The 20,213-nt window shown below is 51.2% G+C and overlaps 2 protein-coding genes across 2 annotated transcripts; both read left to right on the plus strand.

The window, feature by feature from the left end:
- The first annotated feature begins 470 nt into the window (after positions 1–470).
- P2RY10 (P2Y receptor family member 10) lies at positions 471–8,894 on the plus strand. Its single transcript, XM_051787969.1, has 2 exons — positions 471–1,028; positions 5,871–8,894. Exon 2 carries the CDS (start codon positions 5,873–5,875, stop codon positions 6,893–6,895), a length of 1,023 nt encoding a protein of 340 aa, XP_051643929.1. The 5' UTR covers positions 471–1,028; positions 5,871–5,872; the 3' UTR covers positions 6,896–8,894.
- A 2,367-nt stretch (positions 8,895–11,261) lies between these two features.
- Positions 11,262–18,029, plus strand: LOC127471208 (putative P2Y purinoceptor 10). Its single transcript, XM_051787924.1, has 2 exons — positions 11,262–12,595; positions 15,833–18,029. The coding sequence occupies exon 2, from the start codon at positions 15,883–15,885 to the stop codon at positions 16,990–16,992; it is 1,110 nt and encodes a 369-aa protein (XP_051643884.1). The 5' UTR covers positions 11,262–12,595; positions 15,833–15,882; the 3' UTR covers positions 16,993–18,029.
- Positions 18,030–20,213: the final 2,184 nt, after the last annotated feature.

The raw sequence follows: 20,213 nt of genomic DNA on the forward strand, positions 1-20,213 counted from the left end.
AGTTTTGGTTTCTGAGGTTTCTGAGCAGTCAGACATCAACACCTCCATTGTCCCCACGTCAGGTGATCGCTGCAGTGATGTTTGACTTCACATCAGACCACAACAGAGCAGAGCTGAACTGCCAAGGACAGGGACAGTCAAGTTGAACTGCCAAGAGCAGGGACAGTCGTGTGCTGGGAGCCAGAGGGAGATCCCAAAAGGGCAAACCAGGTCAGATTCCCAGTGGCTTTCTGAAAATCCAAACCATTAGATCCTCCAGGGGCGTGAAGCCCTGGCCTCACCCAAGTGTTCAGCCCCTGGGATAAGGGAGGCTGGATCTGTGCCCCTTCCTTGAAGCAATGTCACAAGTGCCACCCTTTGGCATTGCAGGCAGGGAGCTCCAGCGAGTGTAAACTGAGCTGCTGGCTGATTTAGTTCAGGAGAAATGTCAAGCAAGGCTCACACAGTGCTAAAAAAAGCCATTGGGAAGTAGGACCTCATCCCCAAGAAGATCGAGCCCGAGGTGGGACGGAGCAGCCACCAGCTGAGGCTCCTGCACAGCGGGCACTGTCCTCGGTCAGGAGGGGAGAGCAAAGCTGAGCTTCCAGGGAGGAGCAGGCAGGACCCTCGGGAGTGTTTCCATGGTCAGCTCAGAGCTGTGCTTGGAGAGGAGGAAGAGTTGGAGAGGAGGAAGGGGTGCCCCGCACCCAGCTCCCCTTGGGACCTTCTCCCACGTGGGTGCCGAGCCACCCCGGCGGAGCGACGGGAGAGAAAACACGTGGGACAAAGGCACATAACCCAGTTTGGGGGCGCTGGGAACACACCTGGCCGGGGCCGAGCTCGGCAGGGCTGGGGGCCGAGCGATTCCCGGTGGAACAGCAGCGACTGGGATCCAGCAGCCCCAGCACCGCCCGCAGGCAAAGCAGCACCTTGTGGCACCGTGATGTCACCCAGGTCCCCGTGCCCGTGTAAACAGGGCTGCAGTGGGGCTGAGGGACTCGGCACTTCCTCCTGAGCCGGGCTGCGCTGAGCTGGGCTCTGCCTGCAAGGTAAGGCTGCTTTTAAACTCTTTCCTTGGATCTAGAACCACCTCAATGCACCCGTGCTGCTCCCTGCAAAATCCTCCCTCTCCTCGGGCTTTTCCTTGGGGACTGGCTCTTGACAGGAGCAGATTAGTGGCACTTTGAGTCTTGCAACATCAGCAGCCGCTGTCCTGGTGTGCCAACCCTCTGTGTGAACACATGGAGAAGTTGAAACAGCGGCTGCTGGCGCTGGAGAAAGCAAAATGTTAAGCGTGGGCAATTAGAGGTGCTCCAACTCTCCTCCAGCATCATTAATAGGCACAGTTACAATTTCCTTCTCTTGCCTGATTTCTCGGGGAATATATTGTATTTAAAAGTCATTCTCTGCAACAAGAGCAGCTTGCAAATCTTTTTTTTTCCAATGGTGATTTGTATTGCCATAAAAAAACCTACAGGCTGCCTATTTTGTGCCACCCAACCCTCTGTGACTGAGCTGCAGCAGGAGGAAATTATTAATAGTCAGGGGACACAATATGACAAAAATAGCAAGATTGCTTGGACAGGCATTTGTTAATGAGAATCCTGAGGTAGTTTTAATTCATAATTCAAACTGCAGTCACTGCTCTGGATTAAAACTTAACGGACTGAAGTTTTAAGCTGTAATTTGTAGAAGGTGGTTTTTTTGCAGTTTTTGCTTTCACTTGCACCAGCAGCTCAGCTCTGCCTGGAGCCCAGCAAAGCAGCACGTGTGGGTTTGGTGCTCACAGACAGGATTCATGGTGGGTGGCCCCTGAGTGTGACATTTCTTCAAGTGAATGGAGAGGGAATCCCATGGAATGGGAGTCAGGATGTCAGACTGCAGGAGAGGGTTCCTCAGCAGGCTGGAGCAGGAGCCGTGCAGGGAAAGAGGGATTTTTGTTCTAGGACATGTTTTTTAGTGTCAAGTGAAAGTGCTGGGACTTTGGCTCCAGTTCCAACATTCCCAGCCACGGGAATTACATCCATGATGCAAATCCTGCATGGGACAGCCCTTGCCCAGCCTGGGAGGAGCTGCAGCTGCTGCTGCAGGAGGGAGAGTTGCACCGGTGTTACAAAATGAAAATTTCTCAGAAAACCCAGATCTGCTCTTTTTCTGTGAAGAAAAAGTCCCTTTAACTGCTGAATGTTCCACTCCGAGGGCAGAGGTTTCGCCTCGTTGCAAGTGCAGTGGGTCAGTCACAGCCCTGCTGGGAGGGCAGAGACATTTGTGTCCTCATCAAATCCATCAACCTCTCTGCTCATGGCCATCTCAGAAAGATCCAGCACTCTGGAACGACATTCCTGTGCTTCTCAATCCTTTCCAAGGAACACATTTTTCCTAGAAATGCCATGGTTATTTTCAAAAGATCCAGCAATAACATGCACACTTATTGTGTCCTTTTTGCAACAGCCTCAGAAATACAGACTAACAAAAATGTAAAAAGTAGTAGTTAGATCACAGTGTATTTGTTTATCATCTTTTTTTTTTTTCTAAATTTCATATTCTGAGGGCACTGTTGCAGTAGGAGCTGTCTCTGTAACATGTAAATCAGCACTGATAAAATCTGATGGAACTTCTCAGCCTTCTACAGCCTTTGCTGCACACACACATCATGCAGAGAAGGACTTTGCTTTCTTGACTGCTCTGGAAACCTCATTTTAAGGCACTGAGTGGTATTTCTGTGTGTCTGCTTTTGTGCAGAGGTGGGAAGATAAGGGCATGGTGTAGGATTGAACTTCAGTCTCAGCAGAAGTGGGAGGAAGGACAGAAATGCAGTAATTTTGTGGTCCCCTGTGCATATGTCTGGGAGCATTTTGTCTAAAGAGATGGTTTAATCTGGTTATATTTTTATGGCTTTGTAGTGAAGTCATTCATGCTCAGGCTGATGAGCCAGCAGACACCACCCCTGTGTGCACTAATTGTGTTAATGCCTTAGCTCTGCCAGCCAGGTCACCCTGCTCAGCCCCTTCCCTTCAGTGCCTGCCCCCAAGTTCCCTGAATGCACAGAGGGATATTCTGACTCACAGAATATCTCCTGTTCACAGTCCCTATGTTATATTTGCTTGGAGTGGTGGGGCTGGGACATCACCTGCATTCCCACGGGGTGGGTTTTGTAACCTCTCGGCTCCAAGGTTCACCTCAGCTCCATGGTCTCCATCAAAGTGCAGCTTTCCAGGGCTCTTCTACCTGTAAATAGAATCATTGAATCGTTTAGGTTGGAAAAGACCTGTAAGATCAACAGCAGAGATGACACCAGCAACGGGACCACTCCTGGGAGCATTTTCACCCTAATATCAGTTATTCAGCAACACAAGACATTTTCAATTTGGTGTCACTCTAGAAGATAACAACACTCACACTGCCACCTCTGCCACTCAGACAGCACTTGGGGGTTAGAAGTGTAGCTTAAAGAGGGCAAAGAAATGAAATCTTGATTAACTCTGACACCTTGTGGACAATTAGCAGAAGGAGGTGATGGATGAGGGGGAGCCTCCCCACGCTGTGGGGTGTGCTCAGCCCTAGGCTGCTCCCTGTGCCTGGGCATGGTTTGCTGCCAGCAGAGAGTGATGGCTGAGCTCTAGTGTCATCCTCGTGTCACAGAGACACATCCTGGACACGCTGGTTTACCCCAAACAGCCCGTTCAGAGCCCAGTTTGAGTCAGCACCAACCCCCCGATCGCTGGCGCTGCGCTCTGGTCACACGGGATGTAAATAAGGACTAACTGTAGCTGAGGACCTCAGTGAGCAACTGGCTGATGTGACTCACTGGAGTGAAGAACGTGCACCCATGGCCAGCATTTAAATATAAACCTGGCCTTAAAATACAGCATTTTGCAACTGTCCTAATCCTCCGTGGTTTCAGTGGCCAGCGAGCGGTTGGGTTTGGAGGAGCACCAGGCAGTCAGTTACAGCTCGACATCCAAGGGAAACCAGGCAGAAAATGACACTGAAAATGGCTCTTTAATGGCTTCTTAGCAAAGTGGGAGATCACCTGAAGGGACAGTAACTGGATGTGGAGAGCAGTGCTCTTACCAGAGACAAGGGCAGCAGATGGCCCCGTCCAGCTGGAGCTGCAAAACCAGATGGAAATGAAACATCCCGAGCCCCAGAAATTCCCAGCACTGCCAGGAAATGGGATGTAACCCACTTTTACCATTCTGAGAAGCAACAGCCTGAGGGAACACCCCAGTGCTCAGCTCCATGCCCTGCCACTCCCTGTCTCGGTGTCCTGAACACCAGGACAGAGAGTGGGAGGCCTCCAGTGTTGCTTCTCAGACTGGTGGAGACAAATCCATGAGCCAGCTGCATCTTTCCACCGTGTTTCCAGCACCATTTGAGCCTCTTCCCTCTTCATGGGCCTGTTATGGTGTTGTGAGAGGAGCAAGGCTGTGGTGTCCTGGGATGGGGCAGCTAGGGAGCATGAATATCTTGTCCCAGAGCTGCCTTGTGGAGAGGGTTGTTGGGAATGAACTGGAGGGATAAAACCAGCTCTGAGGCCTCCAGCAGCTGTGCCATCTTGGAGGAGGAAGGGGACTAGACAGAGAGTTTCTCAACTGCAGCACTTCTGTGATGTTTGGTGCAGCTGAAGGTGCAGGAGATAAAAATGCAGACCTTGCTTTTTGAAGGCATGAAAGAGAGGTTGAAAAAAAAAAAGCAAGAATCTGTCTGGGGAGCCCACAGGAGCAGTGTCACTGTTGGTATCAGCCAGAGCCAGGGCACCCGTGGTGAGGGTGGCTGTGTCCCATGGGGACCTTGACATCTCTGGGCTTTCTGGGGCCTGAATCCAAACCCTTCCATGGCAGCCTGGAGCAGTGTCTGTATGAGCTGCCAAATCCAAGCACCTCAATGATTAACAACCTGAAAAAACAGCTACTGGTGTTCTGTGCCACTGAGAGCTCCAAACTCAACCCTTTTTTCTGAAGCATGAAGGAAAAAAACCTTAGTAACAGGGTAGGAGTTACTAATATGTACCTACAGAGACAGTTCTTCTGGCAAATGCCCCTTGCCAGTGGTGCAGGAAATGAGTCAGAAGCAGTGAATCAGTGTCTGCAGTGCCACATGAAATAGGAAGCTGATATTCAGTTTTAACCGTTATATTAACACAGGAGGGAATCACTGTAATGAGAATTATAACCCTGGCAGGAAAACCCCGGCAAAACCAAACTCCTTCTGCCTGTATTGCCTTCCTGAAAACAAGTTACACAACTTACTGGTCCCAGTTCCAAAAGCTGACAAGACAAAGGTGGCCCAACAGTTCAACATGTGGTGTTTCACCAACACAGTTGTGCCCAACAGAGTCCAACATAGACCTGAAAGTGTCCAGGGCCAGGCTGGACAGAGCTTGGAGCAACCTGATCTAGTGAAAGGTCTCCCTGTCCCTGGTAGGGAGGTGGAATGAGATGGCCTCTAAGGTCCCTTCCAACCCAAATCATTCCATGGTTCCATGACTCAGTGGTCGTCACCCACATTCTGATCACTAGGCAGTGTGATTGCTCACACACAGAGGTTGGGCTATGGCCCACCTTTCACCCCTGATACCCAGAGACCTGACCACAGGTGACCTCGAGGAGGTGGCCAAAAGGACAGGCAGCTTCTCATGCTGCTCTATGACCAGTATAGTACAGCTTCACCCATGCTTGTGGGACTGACACACCAGGAATGGTTCCCAGTTCTGTGGGAACAGTGGGACCTCCGAAAGGGCAGCTCTGAAGAAGGCAACAGAATGCTTCATACAGACAACAATTCCAAACCTCTACTTTGCACTGAACAGTCAAACAGGAAAGGCAAACATGAGTATTGACACCTCTCTCAGTGCCTTTGCCTTTACATCCCATTTTTGTTCCTGACAGGAATGACTCACCTGCCCCACCCCACCACAGACACTTCCAGCAGCCCAGTCATGATCCAGAGCAACCAGTCCTGCTCCAGTGACAACATCACGTTCAAGTCCACCCTGTACGCCACCACCTACACCCTCATCTTCATCCCCGGGCTCCTGGCCAACAGCGCTGCCCTGTGGGTCCTGTGCCGCTTCATCAGCAGGAAGAGCAAGGCCATCATCTTCATGATCAACCTGGCCGTGGCCGACCTGGCCCACGTGCTCTCGCTGCCCCTGAGAATATACTACTACATCAACCACACCTGGCCTTTTGGGAGCTTCCTCTGCCTGCTGTGCTTCTACCTGAAGTACCTCAACATGTACGCCAGCATCTGCTTCCTCACCTGCATCAGCATCCAGCGCTACTTCTTCCTGTACCAGCCCTTCAAGGCCAAGGACTGGAAGCGGCGCTACGACGTGGCCATCAGCGCCGTGGTCTGGCTCTTCGTGGGGGTGGCCTGCCTGCCCTTCCCCATCATGAGGGGCTACGGGCTGGCCAACAACAGCCACACCTGCTTCGCCGACCTCCAGGTGCGGCCCATCCGAAGCAGCGTGGCCACGGTGCTGATGACGGGCATGGCCGAGCTCTTCGGCTTCGTGGGCCCGCTCGTCATCATCTTGTTCTGCACCTGGAAGACAAAGAACTCCCTCCGGGGCTTCCACATCCCGCAGGAGAACAGCGGCGAGAGGCGCAAGGCCCAGCGGATGGTTTCCATGTGTGCCGTGGTGTTCTGCGTGTGTTTTGCCCCCTACCACATCAACTTCTTCTTCTACATGTTGGTGAAAGAGAACGTCATCACCGACTGCTTCCTGAGCACCATCACGCTCTACACACAACCCTTCTGCTTGAGCCTCGCCAGTCTGGACTGCTGCCTGGATCCCATCATCTATTTCTTCATGACTTCGGAGTTCCAGGACCAGATATCCAGGCACAGCAGCATGGCCATCAGGAGCCGGCTCATGAGCAAGGAGAGCGGCTCGTCGGTTAAGGAGTGACAGGAAAGCCAGCTGAAAAAAACTCAGGTATTTCATAGGAGGTCTGGGACTGTTCTGGGATACTCAACTACCAACTCCATTGTGGAAGATCCTGCCAGTGCAAGGGAGTCTTGTGGCAGTGAAAATCTTTGATACACAGAAGATAAAACTCTGTCTATGACCGCGTGTTGGGATCTGATGAGCGACCCAGCTGGTGTGACCCTCCTCACCCCTGGGCCACCCACGCCCGACCTGGCTGGACTAGAAAACATACAGGAGGGAGAGACAGAGCTTTTGCTAGGAAGTGATGGAAAAGTCCCAGGGGCTTTTCTTCTATTTTCCCAGCTCCATGGCTCTAGGATGAAGCCAAAGACAGTGCCACATCCATACACTGACATCTGCTGAAGTGTCTTCTCTGGGACAACCACATAAGAACATAAAAATGGCCAGTAATCATAAGAGACAACTGGGGCTGTGGACAGGTGGAGGCTCCAGCCCACTCCTGGCTTTGTGTGCATCCCACTGCTCACCACCTCTGCTTCACCTTTCCCACACTCACCTTCCAACTCCCCTCCTCCATTTCCTCCTCACCCACCTCTGTTTGCTCCTTAATTGCTGACACATCCTATAACTTGCACCTACAGCTGGTGCAAGACCTCCTGAAAGACAAGTCTCCTCCAGCACCCCAGAGAGTGGCACCTTCCCTTGCTCCGAGTGACTTTCTCCCTCTCCAAGCTGCCCCTGTTGGCAAGGGGGGCATCAGGACATGTTCTTCACCTTTGGACCCCGAGGGACAGGACCACGGTGGTCCTGCCATTCGTGCAGGTGGATTTATTGATGGTGGTGGTACCACTCAGGCCCTCACTCTCTTCTTTGTGGGGCATCTTGGGTCAGAGGTGCCTGAGGTGAATCTGCCTCATAAAACCTCAGCTCAACAGGTTCAATCGATGCAGCTTTTTAAAAAAGAAAGAGGTTCTTGCCAAGGTGATTCCACTAACAGAGCACAGGCTAAGTGCATGAATTATTGTGGGTTTTTTCCTCCAGCTCCTCTCATGATCCTAATGTTTACATTTTTATGTAGCTGTGCAGAGCAGTGACAAGGGAGGATGTCATTTACCCCTTATATTAAATTAATGACAGCTCTTCAGCCAAGCCCACCCACGGTGGAACTTCCAGGGTATCCTTGTGATACCTGGGAGTTGATTTGGCTGAACACAGGCACCAATCTGTTGCCTTTGAAAGCCTGCATATTTTCAACAGAATGTGTACAATTTGTACAATGTGCAGTCTTGCAACAGAAAATATCTTACATGTTGCTACAAAACCAGCAGAACGACCAGAAACACTTGCTAAGTGTATTTTAAATCTTACCACTCAATTCCACTGAGTTACATTTTAACTCAGCCAAATATTTTCTGTATGTTATGTTTTCCCACTTCTCTGTTTTACAAAACAAATGGGGGAAAGCAAACAGTAGCCAGGTTTAAACAACTGTTTCACTGGGGTTGCTCTAAAAGGTGGTGGCACACTGACTAAGCACAATAAGCTCCCGTAGTTCTCCTCCCACGTGTGAGAAGATGACTGTGGGCTGCAGTAGCATGAACTGGATCCTGCACTGGATGGAAATGTTTTCTGTGATGTAACTGGCAGTTTGGGATGCTGGTGACACCCAGAAATGTTTGCACACTGCAAGTAGTCCCTTCACAAAGGGGTTGATGCTCAGGTACAGAGTTAACCAGAATAAAATTGTTCTCAGTTCAGCAGTTTCTCATAAGCTACACTCTGTATGATGTCAGTGAAGGAGACTTTAGTTTTGATGGTTGTTTTGAGGGTTTTTATAGACCTTGCTCGGCTGGCACGTGACTGGGAGCTGTTTCCTGTCATTTCTTTCTCGTACGATCCTCCCTTGATCAGGTGAAAACAAGTCAAAGGCATCATTACGGGAACTCTGTAGCTTGTTCTGTGTTTTTCTTCCCAGGAACTGATGCTTTAAAAAATAAACACAGTTTTGCAAACATCAGCTGCATTTCATAGCTTTCACTGATATCTGGAAAACTCTGTGGCATCAGCTCCTCCTTGGATCAAGGAGGTCAAATGATGGAGCACATCAACTTTTATAGCTTTCTTGCTTGTCCACAGAGAGGTTTTCACTCTCACTAGTGTTTGTTTATTTACTTATTTAAATCTACCACACTCACATTGAATTTAGAAGCTCCCCAGTTCCAGCCACTCGAGTCGTGTCACTGTGACGTGCAGGTGACCAGACAACTTGCTCTGAAGGTCTCTTGTGCTATGTGGGAGAGTGCCCTGGTTTGGGCTGGGGCAGAGCTGACACTGTTCAGGTGCCAGATGGGGTTGAACCACGAGAGAAAGTCAGCCAGGATGGTCATGAGGGTGAACTGGCCTAGAGAGCAACAACTCGAAGCAAAAAGAGGTCAAGGAGAACTTGGAGTTTTCTGAAAGCACCTAAGAAAGCAAAGATGATCAGTTTGGCCTCCACAAACCCAGATGTGAAACCCAAAGGTTAGTTCAGGTTCTCCAAGGCCTCAGTGTGTGTCTCCAGAGAAGAACAGACAAATCCAGAGTTCTGTTGAGGAGAACAGTATTTCAGGTGCCCTCAGGGCTGCTTGGGGCTTGATCTGACACAGGACCTGAGCTGCAGGTGCTGGTTTATCTGCCAGTGCTCTCAAACATTCAAAGGCACAACATGCCCTGCTCCAGTTCCCGTAATTCACCCCATTTCCTGTGACCAGAAAACATGTTTATTATTTTGACAAGAGGAAATACAATTTCATGATGTTGCTCCTGGATTATCTCTTGTGCTGGTCCCACTGCCCAGACTCACCAGCTATGAAAAGGCATCTTCATCCTTCTTGGGCAGACACAAAAAAAGGGTTTCAACAGAGAGGCAGAATTTAACCAGATCAAAAGGTTGGGAACAGCACAATGCCAGGAATGTGAAGGGTGGATCTGAAGGGCTCGTGGTGCTGGGGGATCTTTGTGTCCAGATTGATCCTGAAGGGAACTGCTCAAGGTGGAAACATGGTGAGGTCTCCAAGCCTCCTGCACTGACACAGTGCATGACCCCATGGCACAACCCTGGGCAAAACCACAGTATGACCTGTTCCTTTCCTCTAGAACACGAGCCATTCATCTGTTAGCAAAAGAAAATGTGTTTTCTGTGATGCCACCCCATTTTAACCAGTATCAGAGGTCTGGTATCTCCTCTCCTGCTTGAAAGAGCCCTCCTGTGCAGGACAGCAAATGTTTTGGGGAAGAACCCCTGTGGGATTTAATGCCTTTCTGCAGCCTCAGGTTCTGAGCTGCAGGATCTCGTGAGCACCCCAGCTTCATTTGCTTCCCTTAAATGAAATTACTTGCTCTCTGCACAGAGAAAAACCAAAATATGCTGTAAATGTAGGATAACAGCTCAACAACCCAAATACTGCTTCATTTCATTCAAAAGATTTTGGGGATGGCTGGTGCATTTTAACCTAAAACGCCAGTTTGTGGATTAAACAAGGGCTTAGCCCAAAAAGTAAGGAAGTGATTGACAATTATTTGCTGCACAAATAAATCCAAGCTTCCCCAAAATGCTGCCCCTGTAGAGAGAACTGTGCAGGGCTGAGGGGGACTCACCAGCCCCATCGGCCACGTGCCAATGGCTCAGCTCAACCCTCAGCAAGTGTGCACAAGGGTGAGCTGCTTTGTGTGAACAAACCCTCCTCCTCCTCTTGTTTTTCATACATCCTTCAGGTGCATCCTGTCAGATATTCTCAGTGCTGAGCGCTTGAGAGGTGCTGATCATCTGCATTTGGCCTCCTGCCCACAGGATACCAGGCTACAGGCAGAGACAACCTTCATCTGGAGGCCTTAGGGAAAGTCTCCCAGTTATTTAAAAATTCCTTTGTGCCTTCTGCCTTTGAAAGGAGGACACTGCCAAGTGTAAAATGCACGTTGACGTCGGCAATGAGCCAGAAATACAAACCCTACACAAAAACGTGCTCTCGGTTGAAAGAAGAACAGAGAGGTTGAGTGGTGTGTGTTGAAGGAGGAGGCTTGATGTCAATCTATCAGCATTTCATGGCCAGGAACATTGTGATCTTCTCCAAAAGTTCTCCAAAAATCCAAGAAGCAGAGGAAGGACTCGATGTGGTTACAAACCCCTCGCTATAGTCCGACATCCCCCGACCTCTCCTTCCCCAGCTGTAAACAACCAGCTAAAAATAGGGCTCAGGGATGGCTGGATGAGCTGCTGGGGACACAGAAGTAGGATGTCCCAGGCAGGATATCCTGATAAAACAACCACTTTGCTTTGGGATTAACCTCTGACCGCTGGGGAGGGCTGGGCGCAGTGCCAGCCTCCCTGCTGGGATCTGGGAATGCTTCACAAAGACACCAACTGTTAGTGGAGATGACAAGATGTGGGGCTCAGGTTGGGCAGAGAAGCTGTGGCTGCCCCATCCCTGGAAGTGGCCAAGGCCAGGTTGGACGGGGCTTGGAGCCACCTAGGCTGGTGGAAGGTGTCCCTGCCCATGGTAGGGGGTGGGAATGAGATGGTCCTTAAAGTCCCAATCCAAACCATTCCAGGATTCCATGATTTTCTTGCAGAGAGAAATCTGGCAGCTGAGTGGGTGGCAGAGCTGATGGATTCTGGTGCACCCTCAATTCCAGACCCTGAACTGGGGACTAAAGGTTCCTGCTTTCATTTCTCTTCCACAGCTCTGTTCCCGTTAACTTTGAGAGGTCATAGAACCTGTTACAGAAAATTGACAAATAGAGCAAGAATGGTTCTGTTTATACCTTACCTAGAACTAGAAAAGGAAAGATGCCAACAGCCAGATAATCCATAGAACTCTGGGCTGTGAGATGTGACCTTGGATATCAGGTAAAACTGTCCAACTGGAAATGAGGCACCTCAGAAGTTACAGCACAGTATGTATATGCCTGCAGTGCTCAGCATTGCAGAAAGGTGGTCATGCTCAGCAGGCAGTAAAAGAACTAAAAATTATATATATATATACATATAGAAAGGCAAGGAATTAAAGGAGGCAAAAAGAAAAAAATTGGGAATGATGCACATTATGAGTTTTTTTATACAACGGTATTTTGGGAAAATCTCCACCTTAAACCATACTATTATTTCAGGAATAAAGTCCAAACCCTTTAGCCTGTAGCCTTGATAGTCTGAGGCTAACCAAGCTTCCAAGAAAATGAAGGAAAATTACTCCCTTCCAGTAACTTACACTGGCAGAGAGTTCAGTTTTCCTTCAGCGAGCCCTTATTGGAAGGTTGGTGCTTCTGTATTTTACAGCTTTTAGCAGGCAAATGGCAAGTGCCCGTGGAGAGGAGCAGGAGCAGCTCGAGGGAAGAGCACCATCACCTCCCACGACTCCTGTGCCGAAAGAGGGGCAGAAATCCATGGTCTCCATCCCACGGCACTTGGACCAAACGACGTCATCGCCTTCCCAGCGGCTTTAACGTCATTAGCTGCACACGTTTTGTGGGAGAAGAGAAACAAAATACAGGATTTCCTGTTCTGCAGCCACCGGACTGGGCTGCAGATGCCGGCAGGATTCCAGCCCTCCGAAAACATGTGGAAGTTAAACGAGGAGCCGCAGGGATGGCTGAGGAGCTCGCTGGGCAATAAAAGCCGGGCGCTCGCTGCTCGTGCTCTCTAGCATGGCTGTGCCCCCCCTGGGGCACGGCAGGCACGGGAAGGTGAGTGGCATTTCTGTCTTTTCCTCGGTAGAATGAAGCTGGTGCAGTTTGCAGCGATGGTATTGCTTTTTTTAGCTCCTCAGGAGATGGTATCGGGCAGAGCCGGGCGACGTCCTGTGCCCGGCCACGAGAGTCCCGCTTGGCTCCCGGGGTGGGTGAGCACGGTGGGTGCATGGGGCAGGCTGCTGTGGGGGGCAGGATGTGGGGAAAGCCTGTTTGGTCCCAAACCTCTCAACTTGATCCCAAACCCCTCAGTTTTGCCCTCACTGACAGAGGCTGCCGTAACTGCCCAGCTCTGTTTACATGTTCCCTATTAGTGCCGAGATTAAACAAACAAAATCATTGCTTACAACGTCAGTGCCAGAAAACTCCACCACTTAAACCAGGAGCTTTTTTTCAAGCCAAAAGTGGATTTAGTTTTTCTCCCAAGCCTGCTTTTCTCTCCAGCATCCCACAATTGAAAGGAGGCAGCTCTGCCCCCATCCTCTATCTCTGGGGCTCTCCCCAGCCATGCCTGGAGTTCAGCTTTAGCCTGGACTGGCCAAGCAGGCCATGGAAAAGATGAGGATGAGTTTGCCAATGAATTGGGAGCAGTAAATGCAGTAATAACACCATGGTGTGGGGCTGGGTGGGGCACAGGGTGATTCAGAGGAGCCGGGCAGTTTCCAGCAGTGACAGCCACATAACGCCTCCAGGAACAGATACTGCTCCAAAACACTCTGAAAATGAACCCAGAGCTGCCTTGACCTCCTAATTAATTGCAAAGGTACTTGATGTTTAATGAATTGTGGTGCTGCATCCACAACTAGGAGTCTGACTCCTGGGGCAGTGATACTGGTCTCCCCTCTGGAATTGCAGCTGGGTAAAACTCAGCTTTGCCACTTAAAAAAGTGGCTTCTGCCCATGAATAAAGCCATATGTGGATGAAATAGGGAAAATAATCAAGGAAAAGCAGGGAGGGTCCTGTCCAAGATTTATAAAGTTGCTGAACAAAACTCCAGCCAAAGGCCACCGGAGCATCTCTGTCCTGACACCAACAGCAAAGCAAGGGGAGCTGGAGGGGCTTTGGGCAAAGGGAAAACTGGAAAACAATAATAAGTTTTAAAATCCACCCTCCCAGGAATTGTTGTAATGAACAAGCCTGGCCTGACCCCAGAGCAGGGTGGAGATCTCTCCTGCTTTCCTGCCGGTGCCCTCACAAGCACTGCCATCCAACACTGTGACACCCAGCCCTCCTGACACACAGACACTCCTGTGCTCCCAGGGAAAGCCAAAACATGGAGAAAAACAGCAAGGAGGCTCCTCATGGACAAGGTTTAGGATTTGGGCTGAGACACACAGCAGGGAGGAGATGGCAGGACAGGGATGCTGGTGCTCTGTAATCCTTTCTATGTGCCCACACCATCAAGTGCCACCCCTGTCACTGGACAACTGTGACAAAAGCTGCTCCCTGGCAGTTTTCCCTCCCTATTTTCTTCAGGGATGTGAAGACAAGGTGTCCTGCCACCACTTTGCCAGGGTTAAAGAGAGTCAGTGCAAAGGGCACTGACCTGCACAGGCCCCCTCTGGGTTTTGAGGCAGGTGAGGAACAAACACAAGAATACTGCAGGGAAGAAAAGGGTTTGTTTCCCACTGTCCCCTCATGACAAATGTCCCCTCTTCTGCCTTTCCCAACTCGGTGGAGCAATCAGAAACCTCTGACACAGTCAGCAGCCAAAAAGTGCCCTCACCCAGCAGCCTTGGTTCCACTTCAACCTCGCTATTTTTTGCAGCCAAACCCTGAAAAAAATAACTAAAAGGAAGAAGGCAGTTTGGGAAGGGCTCAATTTGGAAAGCAGGGTGTGAGCATCAACCCTCCTTGCAGCAGAGCAGGGCACTGAGCAGCTAGTTGAGAGGCTGGGGCTATATTTGATGTATTTATCTGTATATAAATATATAAAATATATATTTCATCCTGAAACTGAAGTCATGGTAACCCCACTGAAGAGCTGCCCAGCTGAGGAGGAGCAGGGAGGAAGAGCCTTCACTCTGTGCCTCAAAGCAGCTCCGATCACCACTGCGGGCGATTCGCTCTTGGAAATCCACCCCGGGGTGAACACAAGCTCAGGGCTGTGGGAAACAGCACCATGGCTGCTTCTTAATTAATTACCAGTGCTGAGGGGTCGGTGACAGCGACAGGAGGAGCTGAGGGCTCTGCCAGACCCAGCTGCAGGCAGCACAGGCTGCCCACAGGCTGTTTCCCAGGGGAAAATCTGTTTGTTACAGATGATGCTCCAGCTCCTTGATTTGTGATGTGCTGCTGCCAGATCACCTCTTCCTGAAAGAGCAGATTGTTTCCCATGGGCTCTGCTCAGGAATGGCAAAATCCATCACCTCTCCAGAGAGCACCTGTGAACTCTCCATGACCCACTGATCCCCCCTCAGCACCGGCTGGGTGAGGTGGGCTGGGCAAATGGATGAAAAGAATTTCTGCTTTAGCTAGAAGGGAGATGTATTGATCTCCCTGCATGTCCTGAGCAGCTACTGAAGGATAATTCCTGCTGCTGAGGGATAATTCCTGTTGCTGCAGCACGATGCCTGCACAATGTGCTGGGAGTGCTGGAATTGAGTTAGCAGGACCAGCAGAGCAACTGGCGTGTGTTGGGCCAGTTATTAGTTTATAAATCCAGCCTTAAATCTGGAGCCAGAGCTGATAGATCTGTCTGCACCTCTCCCACTGGCCTCTGCTCCAGCTGCCTGCCAGCACCAGCCTTTGCAGATGTTAATTATTCCCTTTGCTGCTGATTCACATCAGATTTCTGCAAAGATCTGCAAAGACAGTGTCTAGATCCATTTTAAATCCCTGTTTACTTACAGTCCCATTAAAATTGCCTGTAGACATATCAGAGAGCATGAATTTGACAGGAGCTGGATGGAAAACTTAATGAAATAAAGTTGGTCCTTAACAACCCTGGGGAGGGAGCTAAAGCAACTCTCTGGCATCAGCAATGAAGAGATTGATGCTGCAGAGCCCACTGTAACTGGGGCATCTCACGAGATCCTGAGGAGCACATCCAAAGGAGATAGTGGAAGATGCTCAGGATCAGTCCCTGTGAGAGGGGTCTGGCTCCACACCCTTCCCAAGACACACACACACTGACTTGCCCATGCACCTACACAAAACTTATTCTTCAGTACTAAAGTGCAGCTGCCCCACAGAGAGGTTTTGTCTTTACAGCACCTTTTTACTCCCCACAGAAACTCTTCACCTGCCTTAACCACCCCATGAGCAAAGAGGCTCAGCCGAGATGGAGAGCAACGCGTCCTCCGGGAACTGCACCGACCCCCAGATGTCCTTCCAGTCCACCCTGTACGCCACCACCTACACCCTCATCTTCATCCCCGGGCTCCTGGCCAACAGCGCTGCCCTGTGGGTCCTGTGCCGCTTCATCAGCAGGAAGAGCAAGGCCATCATCTTCATGATCAACCTGGCCGTGGCCGACCTGGCCCACGTGCTCTCGCTGCCCCTACGGACGTATTATTACATCAACCACAGCTGGCCCTTCGGGAGCTTCCTCTGCCAGGTGTGCTTCTACCTGAAGTACCTCAACATGTACGCCAGCATCTGCTTCCTCACCTGCATCAGCATCCAGCGCTACCTGTTCCTGCTGCACCCCTTCAGGGCCAAGGGCTGGAAGCGGCGCTACGACGTGGCCACCAGCGCCCTGGTCTGGCTCTTCGTGGGGGCCGCGTGCCTGCCCCTCATCATCGTGAGGAGCCCGGCCCTGTCCAGCAACATCAACACCTGCTTCTCGGACCTGGGGGTGAAGCAGCTCAGCCCCGGCGCCTCCATCGCGCTGGTGACGGTGGCGGAGCTGTTCGGGTTCGTCATTCCCTTCGGGATCATCGCGGGCTGCACGTGGAAGATGTGGCAGTCGCTGCGGGAGGGCCCCGCGCAGCTGCAGAACGCGGCCGAGAAGCAGAAGGCCCTGAGGATGGTGCTGATGTGCTCGGCCGTGTTCTTCATCTGCTTCACCCCCTACCACATCAACTTCCCCTTCTTCATGATGGTCATCGAGAACCTCATCCGGGACTGCGCCGTGCACCGGAGCACGCTGCGCTTCCACCCCATCTCCCTGTGCCTGGCCAGCCTCAACTGCTGCCTGGACCCCGTCCTCTACTACTTCATGACCTCCGAGTTCCAGGACCAGCTGCTGCGCCACGGCTGCGTCGCCCTCCGGGCCCGGCTCGCCCAGCGCCGGAGCAGCCTCTCCACCGCCGACACCGACATCCGCACCAGGAACAGGAACTTCCCACGCTTCAGGTTTTGGTCTCTCCCCAAGTTCTTTGGGCGAATAAACAGCGTGGAAATGCCCCCTGTGCCACCTGACGAGCTGCTGCTGGAGTCCATCTCCTGAGCATCGGCAGCTCTGCCCGCGCAGGGGCTTCTCGTCGCTCGAGGACTGCATCAGGTCTCCAAACACATCTTGAATTCCCCTTGTGTGCCACGGATGGCAGGATCTGACCCAGCAGGATGTTGTGATGCCAAAAGACTTGCTGGTTGTGTTGTTGCTGCTGGGGGCTGTCGCCTGACACCACTTTCCATCGGAATACTGTCAAAATCCCTCCAAAAGCTGTCAGCAGTGCCAGAGCTCCTTGTGCTGAACCACAGCAGGTTCAGACCCCTCTCATTTTGGTGTTTCAGTGCTTCTACATATTTGTCACATTTGAAAATCCTTCTGAATCCTGAGTTGTGAGCTAGCTCCAGGAGTTCCAGCTCTGAACACGGGCACCTACAGCCCATAGTAACTTAGAGCATCCACCACACTCACAGGAGGCTCTGGATCAGGACAGCTCAGTATCTCCACATAAACTGAACCTCTTTCCACTACAAAAATCCACCACCCAGACCTGATCCAGGCTAATCTGGACTGCAAGACTATAACCCTACGGACATACACCAAGCAAAGATCATTAACCTACAGCCCACCAGTGTTAAAGTGAGTGTGCAAACTGGGCTCAGCTCACACTACTGGGAAAGGCACCCAGAGCTCAGCAAGAGGATCCACACCTGGCCCCTGGGAGCTGCAGGGCACTCAGCTGATAGGGGGGGATGAATATTTGAAGACAAATAGGGATGGATATGCCACAAGCAAAGAGGAAGATGAAGGACACCTCCCTGGGCACGTTTACTCACAGAAACCTGGTGTGAGCTGCAAAAGTGAGGACTCATGTTGGTGTTGCTGTTTCTTGTGTTGTCATGAGGAGTGTTGTGTTATTTGTCACCTTGCTGACGCCTGTGGTTGCAGATTCAGATGTTATCCAAACGTTCAGTTTTGCTTTGAATACCAGCATATGTCCCAACCCTCGCTGGGTCCTGAGAAAAGTTTACAAAACTGACCCAAGTACATCCTTAAAGCTTCAAATTCCAAGGAAATAAAATGATCCCAACACGTATTTTAGCGTCAGGAATATTACTTTAAGTGCTTGTAAATGCCCTGAGAGCAGACGTGGTGCATAATAAGAATAATTATACAATTTGGGGATGGATACCCCAGTTTGGGGCTCGGAGAGGTGCCATTGTCACCACGGCCCCTCACAGAGTGGCCAGTGTAGGGGCTGTGAGGTTTCCTCCTCCTGGGCCAAGGCAATGCCAAAAACCCTTAGGGAATGATATAAGTAAACGTAGGCAGACAGGGTTTGATAGAAAACAGCTTTTCCCGTGATTGGATGCACATTTCCAAGCCATGCAGCGTTTCTGGGAAGAACAGAGAGGGCGGGGGTTTATCCTCACAGTGCTGAGCCTGGATGGGGGGGACCAGATGGGGAGATCCAGACAACCTGGAGGAATCTGCTTTGGTACCTACAGCGTGCCAGGGACTGGCAGCAAACCCCGGGACAGGCAGCAAACACGCTGCCCTGCGGCTCATTCTGTCCTGAATCTCCTCCTCCTCTCGCAAAAAATATAAATAACAAAAGGGCATGTTTTCCTTGTTTGCCTCGGGGCAAAAAAAAAAAAAAAAGAAGTTTTCAGGGGTGGAAAAATGCTGTTTCAGATGGCCCAACCCAGCAGCGTGTGGAGGCAAAACAGGAAAGCCGGGAAAACCTCACCGATGCCGGGACTGGCTCCGGGCACAGACAGGACCAGTCACACCACCAGCACCTTCACCAGGAGTGTGGGTTTTCCTGGGGGCGTGTTTTGGGAATGGTACAACCCTGAGTAGCTGGGCTGGACATCCAGGTAGCCCTCAGTGACCACAGACAGGTATTTATAAGTCCTGCTGACCCACAAATCCCGTATAGCGGCTCCAACCTTCCTGGCAGCACCAGCTCCAGGTTTCCCAGTAGCTCCAGTTCCCACTGGGACTTTGCCAGCTTATTTTCACATTGCTTTGCTGACATTTCTGCAGTGCAGCTTCCCCCTCCCAAACAGAAAACAGGAAAGAGAAAGCAAACCAAGAACTCTCACTAATCTGTCACGTGGGAACTCGACAGCAAACCCTTCCCGGGCTGTGGGAAATACAGCAGGAAAAGCCCTTGCTGGGACAGATGCACTGGGGAGCAAGGATTTTGCTGAGGTTTATGCAAACCAAACCCTGAAGAAACATTCTTTTTCAGTAGAAACTGGTGCTTTCTGCCCTTCTGGAGCCACAAGACACCTGTCAGCCTCCTGTTTTATCAGTCATAGAACCACCATGGAATAGTTTGGGTTGGAAGGGACCTTAAAGCCCAGCCAGTGCCACCCCTGCCATGGGCAGGGACATCTCCCACTAGCCCAGGTTGCTCCCAGCCTCATCCAACCTGGCCTTGGACACTTCCAGGGATGGGGCAGCCACACTTCTCTGGGCAACCTGTGCCAGGGCCTCCCCACCCCTCTGGGAAGGAATTCCCCCAATATCCCAATATCCCATCTAACCCTACACTTACATATCCCTACAGTTATGCAGTACTTGGGAGTATCCAAGAAGACATCCCTGTGCACAACTCTTTCTAGGGCCCCACAGGGAAGGAGGGAAGTTGCTTTTCTCTCTGCTAAAATTACCTTTATCCTCCCTCCATGACCACACGCTTCCAGCCCAGCCCCAAAGTGACTTCGCCTCTGGAAAACCACTCAGCCCCAGCAGAGCTCACACCACTGAGCCAGCAGTGAGCCTCAGACTCTCCTGATTTTTGGCACCACTGCTGGCAAGGAGCAGCTTCTCCACCCACCCACCTTGTGCTGGAGAGGGGGAAGTGCTGTGCCTGGCAAAGGAACAAACACCAACACAGGCTTCAGTGCTGAGCACAACCCAAATACACAGAGAGCAAATTCTGCTGCTTCAAGCCCAGCCGAGCCAGAGAGCAGCTTTCCAAGCCAGGGAGCAGTTTTCCAGACAGCCATGATTTCATCAGACCCCAATCCAATTTTGTGGTCCATGGGCTCAGCCAGCACCACCCTGCACAGCCCAAGTCACAGGGTGTGGTGGGACAGCACCCCAGGGGTGTCTGTCGGTCCCTCCTGTGCTGCAGGGTCCTCTTGGGGACACAAGGGAGGGGATTTGGGAATTCTGCCTGGATGTCACAGCCATGTTCAGCACTGTGAGGGTGCTCAGCACCCCGAGGAACAGCCAAAGCCTCGGCCCTGCCCCAGCTAGGAGGT

Source organism: Manacus candei, unplaced genomic scaffold, assembly GCF_025592945.1.
Source record: "Manacus candei isolate 608988 ecotype Guabito, Panama unplaced genomic scaffold, ASM2559294v1 h1tg000003l, whole genome shotgun sequence".
NCBI classification, from domain to species: Eukaryota; Metazoa; Chordata; class Aves; order Passeriformes; family Pipridae; genus Manacus; species Manacus candei.